The 12332-nt window shown below is 37.4% G+C and overlaps 1 protein-coding gene across 3 annotated transcripts in view; it reads right to left on the reverse strand.

The window, feature by feature from the left end:
• DPY19L1 (dpy-19 like C-mannosyltransferase 1) overlaps positions 1-12332 on the reverse strand; it is a 245109-nt gene that overhangs the window by 136119 nt on the left and 96658 nt on the right. For all 3 annotated transcript variants that reach the window (XM_082471750.1, XM_082471749.1, XM_082471748.1), the window contains exon 22: positions 3815-7929. In XM_082471750.1, the coding sequence (XP_082327876.1) occupies positions 7773-7929 (157 nt within the window). In that variant the 3' untranslated portion in view covers positions 3815-7772. The remainder of the gene's footprint in view (positions 1-3814; positions 7930-12332) is intronic.

Consider the following 12332-nt stretch of genomic DNA (forward strand, 5'->3'; position numbering starts at 1 on the left):
GTTTTCTATTTCATCAAGTTCTGCTTGTTATTTCCTTCAGTTTGGGGAGGGAGTATTCTGTTGTTCTTTGTCTATATTCCTGATATTGACATTTGAATTCATTTTTAGTTTAATATGTGTATTTTAGACTAAATAGGAAAAAAGCAAATTTCTATATTTGCTTTAATTATATCCCTCAAGTAGTTTGTAGTATACCATTGTTCTATTTTTTTCCTCAAATTTTCATCATAAGATTCTTCTTTGATTCATGGAGTATTTAAAACTTTTTAAAATTTTGTATTGATTTCTCACATTAAGGGGTTTTAATCATTAATTTTTTTTAAGAATCACTATTTGGCCCCACATAGCATCAATTTTTTTCATTCAACAAATATTGAGCACACATATATGCCAGGTACTGTTCTAGGTTACATCAGTGAAAAAAATAGATAAAAAATTTATGCCTCCCTGGAGTTCATGCTTTGTCAGTTCTTGAAAATGTCCCACATGTTAGAATAGAATGTGTATTTTTTCATTTGTTCAGTGTACTTGTTCTATATATGACCATTACATCAAGATTACTTTATTACTCAAATCATGTATATCCTTACTGACCTTTTTGCCTGCTTATTACATCAATTTCTAAGACAGGTATGTTAAAATTTCCTGCTGTGTTTGTGAATTTGTCTACTTCTCTTGTTTTTAATTACCACCCTTGGAGGCATATCCTTTTTAAAAGTAAGAAGACTGATTCTCAAATAAACAAACATGTCTTACCTTAAAAAGTTTGTAAAGAATGGATCCAGGATTCTAATTTAGTTGTCTCAATTATGGTAATATTAATTGTATGACTGCTGTCATCTGTTTTGTCTAACATCCTCATCTAGTGACAACGTGAGTCTCTCCCCATCCTTTGGGAATCCCCTCCTCCCAGACTTGAACTAAATTCCTAATCAGAGTTCCCTGCTTCTTGACCAGCAGTGAATGTGCCCAGGACCGGCCATCATAGTATCCTGGGCCACACAACCCAAACTAGGCCAAAGAGAATCCTTCCTTTGGAGACAGACATATCCATCTTTGCCATATTGCTTCCCAGTAGTTATTTGGTTACCAGCCATTTCTGAATGTATCAAGGTAGCTAGCTAGGATATGTTGTGAGGTTCATTTTTGTTTAGCTGTTTATCAAGGACATTTTTCTCCTATGTATGATATTAATCTAATCTGGAGATACTGCGTTTCCTTATTATTTCATCTCCACAGTTGGAATACATAATCTTCCATTTCTTTTAGTTTAAAAAAATAAATTTTAGTGCCATCTACAATGGAATTGACTGCATTGTTGAATAAAGTATGGTTTATTTAAAAAATCATTAAGTGTTACCACTTGCTAGGCATGGTGCTAGGAGGCACTGTGGATTCGGAATGGAATAAGACATAGGTCCCGCCTGACAGGACACAATGCAGTAGAAAAAGTCATGTTAAATGTGTGGATTTTAGGGGTTATAGGAGTGTGGACAGTAGGGGCAGTTCACTCAGCCGAAGGATAGGCAGTCAGGGAAGGCTTCACAGAGGGGGTAACATTTGAGTTGAGTTGTATCTTGAAATGAAAACTGATCAAGAAAGCACATTCCACGAAAAAGAAAAAAACCTGATTCTCCACAACTAATATTAAAATGTCAAAGTGATTTTTAAATTAGTCTCTTTTTATTCCTTTTTGTTTTTTTGTTTGTTGGCTGCTATATCCCCATTTCTCACTGGCACTCAAATCAGGGTTTATACATATACATACCTATGCTGCCACTCTCCTGCCGCCCACAGCCACCATGGCACTCATCTCTAACCAAACACAGAATTCTTTCCTTAGAGAGTCTACTCAACACTACATTCCATTATTCATAAAGTAGAAAGAGTCAATCATTATTAATAAAGGAGACTGTGTGAGAGAAACTTGCTTACCGTTTCTAATTCGATTGGGCAGAGACATGGGAAGGGTGGACATACAGACGTAAGGCAGAGAGGTCTGGTTCTAAAATATCACTTGGGCCTTTTTTTAAAGTTCCAAATCTTAGGACACACCCTAGACTGATTAAATCTCAATCTGTGGAGGTGAGGGAAAGGTTTCAGTATTTTCAAAGCTTCGCAAATTATTTACAACGTACAGACAAGTTTGAGGATGACTGCCATAAATAGTCTTTGTTAGAAAAAGCCAAATTCATGATAGATTTGGAGTGAATAACCAAACTGCACTTCCTAGAAAGAGGATGTTCTAGGGCAAGAGGGAGGCCTCTGAATCTGGACTCTGGTTAATAAGCAGATACCAAGAGTGAAGACCAGAGGGGGCATCATCACCCAGGGGGGCAGAACCAGAGATGTTAGCTGTGTCCATAAAGCTGAGCTGAAGAGCTGGCCTTCAGGCACCATTTTTAAAAAATCAGTTTTCATGGCCTGATGCCAAATCTTCTCAGAAATGGTCATTTTTTATTTTCACTTCTTTCTATTTTTTTAGAAATGGGTAAGTACTAAAGCTTTAAAAGCAATCAGCACAACAACTGAATGAGCATAATTCTGCTACATTCAACTTTCTTTCAAGGTATTAAATCTGCATACAGGGAAAAAAAGTCCAGCTACTTTTAAAAAATCAATGAAATTATATTATGCTGAATTTAAATGCACATGCTGCATGAACAGAATACTCGATAGTGCTACCATTTATTTGAAAGTCATTTTGACAACTCATTACTTAATTAGAATTTTGGGTTAGATTTAAAAGTACAGAAAGCATTGCTTTGAAAGCAGAGCCAATATCAATACTACCTTAAGCTCTTGACAAAAAAAAAAAAAAATCTACCTTTTAATTACACTACAATGATTCAAAATCTTAAGAGAAAAAGTCTTCAACTCTCACATTCATTCGGAATTTTAAAATCTCTCTCATGGGAGGAAAGGTAAGAGGAAAGAGTTTTCAAGACTTTTCTATATCTTAATGTCCTTTTTAACTTTGAATGTAAAAATGTATTTGTACTGATACAGTACTGTGAAATAAAGATCAATTCAAGAATGTAATGAAGTTTGGGGCTTCCCTGGTGGCACAGTGGTTGAGAATCTGCCTGCCAATGCAGGGAACACGGGTTCGAGCCCTGGTTTGGGAAGATCCCACATGCTGCGGAGCAACTGGGCCCGTGAGCCACAACTACTGAGCCTGCACATCTGGAGCCTGGGCTCCGCAACAAGAGAGGCCACGATAGTGAGAGGCCCGCGTACCGCGATGAAGAGTGGTCCCCGCTCGCCGCAACTAGAGAAAGCTCTCACACAGAAACCAAGACCCAACACAGCCAAAAATAAATAAATAAATAAATAAATTTATATATACCAAAAAAAAAAAAAAAAAGAATGTAATGAAGTTCAAAAGCACCTCCTCTTTTTCTGCACAGGGAACAATTTTACGGATTTAAATTAGAAAGGTCTAGTTGGGGGAAGGAGAAAGGGAAGGCAGAAGAGAGAAGCAGGTGATCTGTGAACTAGAGCTGATCCTTAACTGCTCCCTAATAGAGGAAGAAGACTAAGGATTTTTGGAGCCAAACAAAAGTAATAAAGTGGAAAATGAAGTTTTAAAAACCACACACATCACTGAATATATCTATTTTCTTTTAGGCAATGTAATTTTACAAAAGTAAATTTGATCTCAAATGATTTCACTCTTTTTCCATCTCTGAACTGAAAAGAAACAGGTCTAAGCCCGGTCTAGTGTTCAAGTTCAAAATACTTAAATGACCCATACCACCTATTCAGAAAACACAATGAAAGTGAGCTGTATTAGTGTCTGGTTAAAAATTACCTTATCTGTTCTTGGTTAAAAATCACCTTATCTATTCTTTGTTCCTTGCAAGTTCCGTTGAAGCACGCTCCCTAAGAGACAAAGAAAGGACTCCGTAAAATTCAGTTCCCAGTATAGGGACCCTCTAGCCTGTCCTGGTGGGATAAGTGCTGTCAGGAATGGAGCACCCTCTAGAGGCCAGGATTCCAGATAGTCTCTTCCCATCCATTAGAGCCACTTTTCTCAAGTACAGTCCCTGCAGGAACATCATCAGCATTATCTCAGAACTGGTTAGAATGCAAATTCGGGGGCCCTACCTGACTTACTACTTTGGGGCTACTATAACAAAATACCACAAACTGAGTACCTTATTAAGAACAGAAATTTATTTCTTACAGTTCTGGAGGGTGGAAGTCTAAGATCAAGGTGCCAGCTGATTCAGCATCTGGTGGGAGCCCACTTCCTAGCTTACAGATTGTACCTTGTAGCTGTGATCTCACATGATGGAGGAGGAGGCAGTTTTCTTGGGCCTCTTTTATAAGGGCACTAATCTTATTCATGAGAGCTCCATCCTCATGACCTAATCACCCCCAAGTGTCCCACATCCTAATATCATCTCCTTGGGGATTAGGATTTCAACATATGAATTTTGGGGACACAAACATTCAGATCAAATAGCACCACCTTAGGCCAACTGAATCAGAAACCTCTGTGGTGGGGTGCAGCAATCTGTGTTTTAACAAGCCCTCCAGGTGATTCTGATGCACACTATATTTGAGAATAACTGACCTCAAACATGTCAGAGAATGAAGGTGTTACTGTGTAAAAAAATTAATTATACAGGCATGAATTAAGCTAAACTGTCTTTCCTCCAAGCAGATTAAAAACAAAACAAACAAACAAAAAAAAACTAAGTTGATGCTTATATCAAGCAAATACAAGGAGCTATAATTTAGGAAATGTCATGAGACCAAACTGTGGTTTAGATCTAATGTATGAAAAAAAGGTTTCAGCAATTCTGGAATTAACCTCAAAATATGGCTTTAAAGAATGATTGTGTCCCTTGATGGAAATGACAAAGTAATGTTAGTGTATAATGCCATAAATATAAGAAGAGTATGGGGAACCTTAACACCTATACCACCACTGATGGAGAGGACTAAGTAGTTTCATGGACCTTTAACCCTTCCCATTTATTCAGGACTGCAATCTGTCACAAACCAGTTCATGGTTATCTGACTACAGAATGAGGCTGAACATGTCCACAGCCAAGGAGGAAATGAAAATAACAATCAAAAAACACTTCCTATATTTTTCATGATCTTTTTTATTTAACATATATAGTACATGTAAACTGGCATAAAATTCATAAAAATACAATTCCCCTATGCATTATCACTTTATTTCTGATACATCCTTTCATTTTCTCCTTAATATCATTGTTCTATTTTAACACTATGCTGTTTCTAAGCAATTTTAGAGGCTTATCTTTTTATAGAAATACTGCCCCAACTTTGTTTTTTTTTATGTCATAGCAATAGCTATTTTATCACTTCCTTGCCCATCCTAACCTTCCTCACACTAAAGCAAAATATTTTTAAATGCTAAAAATGCATAAAATACTGAGCTTTAATACTATTTTGTCATGTATATCGAACCTACCACTACTCTGTGCTGCCATAAAAGATATTCAAAATCTACAGCACCGGCTGCTACCAGATGTGACCAAGGCTGAGTGTGCAGTGTAGCCCAAGGCCTCTGTTCTAAACTGACTGGCCTAAAATATACTCATAGCTTGCTGGTGGAGTTACATCAATAAATACTGTTACAAAAGGAGTTTTCTGAAAAAAATAAACAAAAAACTAATTTGATTACTTTTATCTTTTCCCAGCATATGAAACAGTTATAACAGTATTTTAATGTTTTTCCTATATAGAATTCCAAATAATTACATGTGAACTTACTGGGAAAGGAATTACTGAAAGGTGGGAAGAATAGAGAATAACTAAAAGTAAAATTTTTTTTAAAAAATTGTAACTGCTGGATGTACAAAACATATTTACGAGAGAAACAATGGCAAATAAAGCAGAGCACACACTTCCGCTCTTCCTGCCCGTGGTGCTTCTCATCCTCCTCGACCTCAAGTGCCCACTTGCCATTTTTCTGCATTGCTTCATCATTGCTCAAATTCTACTCCTAATCCACAACTCCCCAGATGCTTCCTTGTTTTCTGAAACTGGCAAAAGACCAAGAAATAAGTCACCCGGTAAGTGAGAAAAAGGGGGCAGGCACCTGAAGACACTGACAATCTCCGCTGGAAGGAGGCTCCCTGGGAAAGGCGGGCTCTGGGGCAGGCTGGGGGCTGCACAGTCCTCAGCCCAGGCTGTCTCGGCAGCTGTCTGCTCTAAGCAAGCTAGTGCTTCCCCCAGACCAGGCTTGTCCTTGGGCTCTGGTGAGAAGGCAGAAAGAGAACAGCTCTTCACTGGCTCCCCGGAGTGGGCACCGGAAACCATCCCTGAGGACTCAGGTCTCAAGGACAATCCACAATGAGGTTAATCTGCCTGTGGTTAATAAAGAGAACACTGTGTAATTAAACGTGTAGTCCACCAGAGTCATGGTTTGCTTAGAACGTTAAATCTTAAAACCATTTCTCAAAACTATGAGGATTCACTGTTTTGAAGAATCTAATTTCACACAAATTAACTTCTAAGAAACAAAAATTCATACTAGGAATTTAAAGCAGGTTGGAAAATTTTCCAAATAAAAATAAACAGGAAAGAAAAAAAACAAAGAGGAAGGCTGAATATATTCATTCCTCACACTGAAATGATGCTTTCTGGAACCAAAATTATAACATAAGGTTTAAGGCTTCGTCTTATTAAAGACAGGCAATTTTAAAAGTAAAATATAAAAACTCCATTCACTTATCATTATTCATTTACTTGTTTGACAAAAAAATTAGTCATATTTTATTGTATCTTAATAGTAAAAGAAAAATTACCACATACTACAGTCTACTGTTCCACTATAAATTATGTCTACTCAAATATACATTAGTTTCTAGATGCATTATATTTGTGGTTGTTCAAAATAGTTTTTCTTAAGACTACAATTATACATGAAAAATTTTAAGTGGTTTAAAGTTATTAAAATATAAACATTTGAACAATACTGAAAATGAATAATACTAAAAATACACAATTGTCATTAAATTTTTTAAACCAAGAATAAGTACTTGATAAGCAACTAAATGTGTAAATAGCACTTATTTGACAAAGAATATTGAGAAAGACAGACAGACAGACAGACAGACACACGCACACACACTAATGCCACATGGTTGGTAGTTAACAGGAATTTGGTCTTAAGGACTAGGTCCAAGAGCTTGGCTTAATAACAGGCAGGAAATGCTTCATTAACGAGAGCAACAGAGAACAAAAGAATGTGAAGAAGTGAAACAAACAGAGTTCTACATAGCAAATACCCATGTCTGCCCCATCTATTCTTACTGAAGTTGATGACAGGGGCTGACTTGACTGAGGAACTTACAATAATCGCTGAAATGTTCAAAAGACAAGAGCAAAACGCAGAGAAAAAAGCAAGTGGCATCAATAGTCCACGAACTGTAAAATGAGCCCCTAAACAGTTCGAAAGTGACTATATTTTCATATCACCCTTGTCACGACCCACCATATTTTTTATACAGGTAGCTTTGCTCACTTTAGGACAAATATTTAAGTCAAGTACAAGCATATACTCATTTGCATAGCAAATTTTAAGGGATGCATTGAAATAGTAACCAACTGATAAACGTATAAGTATTTTTACAATCAGAATGACATTCAAATTGACCAAATAAGACGTTTTTCATTTGAAAACAGTTACTTATAAAAGCTTTGGGGATTTGAATTAAAAACAAGGCATGAGTTATTAGCAAAACATGAAAACCATTACTGGTGGACTTCTCTGTAGGCAGCGGTCATTCCTCTGTAACCTCTAAGACTTTGTAAACACTATTCTGGAATACAGTGGTGAAGTGAGGCTTGGACTCCTTTACTAAGAGGTTACATAAGGGAGGTTTCCCAGCATTAGCAGGATCTTCCACATCCCAGATTTCAGGCATACTGCAACCAGGCCTAGAAAAGTTAATGTGCAGATTAAAAATCAATGTACATTTTATAATGGCAGATAAAGGAACACACTTTTTATGTTCCTGCTCTCATGTCATTTTTTTCTACTTAGTTTTTTTAAAAAGAATCCTATCATAGTTGTTTATATTTATGTAAGCTACCATAAATCCTCTTGAGAACAAGGTGAACACAGCGAAGGTAACTATAAAGAAAGAAGAGACATATAATATACATGAATTCAGGTGGTGGGGTAAGAAATCTCAGTTGAATTCTGCCTCAGCTACTTACCAAGAATTTGGTGTTGGGTAGTTCACTCAGTCTCACTCTCCACATTTGTAAAATGGGAAGTACCCATGACATAAGCGATTAAGGGAGAGACTGTATCAAGCACCATAGTCAGAGGTAATATACTGACACAGAACATTATACAGGCGTACCTCCGAGAGATCGCGGGTTTGGTTCCAGACCACCACAATAAAGCAAACATTGCAATAAAAGTGAGTTACACGGATTTTTTAGTTTCCAAGTGCATATAAAAGTTCTGTTTATATTGAAGTCTATTAAGCGTGCAGTAGAATTACATACCTTAATTTAAAAATTCTTTATTGCTAAAAAAACGTTAACCATCACTGAGCCTTCAGTGATAAGGCTTCAGAATCTTTTTACTGGTGGGGGGCCTTGCCTTGATGTTGATGGCTAGTGATTGATCAGGGTGATGGTTGCAGACAGCTGGGGTGGCCGTGGCAATTTCTTAAAATAAGACAATAATGAAGTTTGCCACCTTGATGGACTCTTCCTTTCATGAATGATTTCTCTGTAGCGTGCAATGCTGTTTGACAGCGTTTTACTCACAGTAGAATTTCCTTCAAAATTGGAATCAGTACTCTCAAACCCTGCTGCTGCTTTATCAGCTGAGTTTATATAATATTCTAAATCCTTTGTTGTCATTTTAACAATCTTCACAGCATCTTCACCAGGAGTAGATTCCATCTCAAAAAATTACTTTCTTTGCTTATGCATAAGAAGTAACTCCTCATCCATTAGTTTTATCATGAGATTGCAGCAATTCAGTCACACCTTCAGGCTCCACTTCTAATTCTAGTTGTCTTGCTATTTCTACCACATCTGCAGTTACTTCCTCCACTGATGTCTTGAACCCCTCAAAGTCATCCATGAGGGCTGGAATCAGCTTCTTCCAGGCTCCTGCTAATGTTGAGACTTTGAGCTCTTCCCATGAATCTCTAGAATGGTGGATCCTTTCCAAAAAGGTTTTCAATTGACTTTGCCCAGATCCATCAGAGGAATCACTAGCTATGGCAGCTATAGCCTTATAAAGTATATTTCTTAAATTATAAGACTTGGAAATGGAAATTACTCTTGATCCATGGGCTGCAGAATGGATGTTGCATTAGTAGGCATCAAAACAACATTAATCTTGTTGTACATCCATCAGAGCTCTTGGGTGACCAGGTGCATTGTCAATGAGCAGTCATATTTTGAAATGAACCTCTTTTTTCCGAGCAGTAGGTCTCAACAGCGGGCTTAACAAAATCAGTAAACCATGTTGTAAATAAACAGTTGTGCTGTCATCCAGGCTCTGTTGTTCCATTTATAGAGCACAGGCAAAACAGGTTTAGCATAATTCATAAGGGCCCTAGGATTTTCAGAACGATAAATGGAGCACTGGCTTCAACTTCAAGTCATCAGCTGCTTTAGACTCTAATAAGAGAGTCAGCCTGTTCTTTGAAGCTTTGAAGCCAGGCATTGACTTGTCCTCTCTAGCTATGAAAGTCCTAGATGGCATCTTCTTCCAATAGAAGGCTATTTCATCATTGAAAATCTGTTGTTTAGAGTAGCCACCTTCATTAATGATCTTAGCTAGATCTTCTGGATAACTTGCTGCAGCTTCTACATCAGCACTTGCCATTTCACCTTGCGCTTTGATGTTATGGAGATGGTTTCTTTCCTTAAACCTCATGAACCAAACTCTATAGTTTCAAACTTTTCTTCTGCAGCTTCCTTACCTTCTCAGCCTTCATAGACCTGAAGAGAGTTAGGGCCTTGCTCTGAATTAGGCTTCGGGTTAAGGGAATGTTGTGACTGGTCTGATCTTCCATCCAGACCACTAAAACTTTCTCCATATCAGCAATAAGGCTGTTTCACTTTCTTATCGTTCATGTATTCATTGGAGTAGCACTTCTAATTTCTTTCAAGAACTTTTCCTTTGCATTCACAACATGGCTAACTGTTTGGCACAAGAGACCTAGCTTTTGGCCAATCTTGGCTTTTGACATGCCTTCCTTACTAAACTTAATCATTTCTAACTTTTGATTTAAAGTGAGAGACATGCAACTCTTTCACTTGAACACTTAGAGGCCACTGAAAGGTTATTAATTGGCCTGTGTCTCAGGAAATAGGGAGGCCCAAGGAGAGGGAGAGAGATGGGGGGAATGGCTGGTTGGAGGAACAGTCAGGACACACACACACCCATCAAGTTTGCCATCTTATATGGGTACAGTACATGGTGCCCCAAAACAATTACAATAGTAACGTCAAAGATCACCTAATCAGTAACTGATATATTACTTTCAAATCTATATTACCTAACTATTTTATCATCACCAATGTAATAACTGATTCAGGGAATTATAAGAAGTGGATGCAAGAACTACCTGGTGAAAGGCTATTGATTATAAAGGAGATTTGTCTCCTTAAAATGGAGAGAATTGGGGAACATTCTTTAATCAAGTGATCAAACTTAGCATCACCAATAATAGAACAAAGTGACAGGTACCTACCAAAGTGACATAATGGAAAGTACACACCTTCTATGTACTATTCTTGCCAAATTTTGCCAAACTGAATCTAATCATGTGGAATAAATTAGACAAATCCAAATGTGGGACATTCTTACAAGACAACTGGCTTGGACTCTTCCAAATATCAATAAAAACAAAAAAGGTGAAAGGAATTTCACAATGTTTATTTTTTTTTAATATTAAAAAACAGAAAAATCAAGGAAAAATTATATAGAGATTTGCAACAGCTTATGTTTTGTCATAGTTGTTTCACTTTTCTTTATAAGAGAAAAAACCATTTCCAACAAGTCCCTTTTATTCCCAATGGCAGTCCCACTTCCCTGCTCTCCACCACGAGGCAAGCAGTAGACAGGAATGCACATGCTTTCTCCTTTTCAATAACATTTTTAATTTAAAGGTAACCTTCACCCAAAATGTGTCAAAATATAAACCTATCAAAATAAATAAGTGAAAGTCACTGTCACCTCCAACACCGTTTCTCAGAGGTGGCTTCTATAAACAATCCAGCATACATGCTGCTAGACCTTTTTTATTCACGTTCAGACATACAAGCACACAAAAACATAGGCACAGACATATTTATATTCACAGATGCTCCTGGGTTGCTTTTACAAAAACAAGATTAACCTGGGACTCCTCACTTAGCAATAAAAAGTGGTCATTGTTGCATTTCATAAAGACCTACTTTATTCTTTTTCATAGATGCTAGTACTTCTATGAATTATTTAACCACTCTTTTATGGATGGATATTTTAATTGTTTCTCATTTTGTCATTATAAAACAATGCTGATATAAACAATTTTATGCCCATATTTTTCTGTAAACTAAACTTCTAGAAGCAGCACTATCACTATGTCAACAGGCTATACAATTTTCACTTTGTTTCTATCAAATTATCTCCCAAAAAGGTATTACCAGTGAGTGTTCCTGCAAAGAGTGTTCAGTGCACACTTTTTTGCACACCCTTGCCGACACTAGATTCTACCAGTGTACGAAAATATGACTGAACTTGGGTTTTCTACGTTTTAATTTTCTCACACATACTAAGGCCAAACCGTTACTACACTGCAGGCCAATGATAGTAGAGAGTAAAATATACATGAAATACCAGCTACTGAGTTCAATTGCTTTCAGGAAAAGAAGAGGGCAAAGAGCTGCCTTTGTGAGCTCTAACATCCTTTAGTCCTTTTCTGAGTTTTCTGAAGTTTCCCCAGGCCAGCCAGCTACATCTTTAAAATGGCATTAGTGAAAATCTGAATAATTTTCTTCTGAATTCACGTATTTTAATTTTATGTCAACTCTATTATGGGAATTAACGAGAAAGAGAGCAGAGAACTGAGAATAAAAAAGGTGTTAATTAAAAACTCATCTACGGGGCTTCCCTGGTGGCGCAGTGGTTGAGAATCTGCCTGCCAATGCAGGGGACATGGGTTCGAGCCCTGGTCTGGGAAGATCCCACATGCCGCGGAGTAACTAAGCCCATGAGCCACAATTACTGAGCCTGCGCATCTGGAGCCTGTGCTCCTCAACAAGAGAGGCCGCGATAGTGAGAGGCCCACGCACCGCGATGAAGAGTGGCCCCCGCTTGC

Source organism: Balaenoptera physalus (genome assembly GCF_965194825.1).
Source record: "Balaenoptera physalus genome assembly, chromosome: 8".
Lineage (NCBI taxonomy): Eukaryota > Metazoa > Chordata > Mammalia > Artiodactyla > Balaenopteridae > Balaenoptera > Balaenoptera physalus.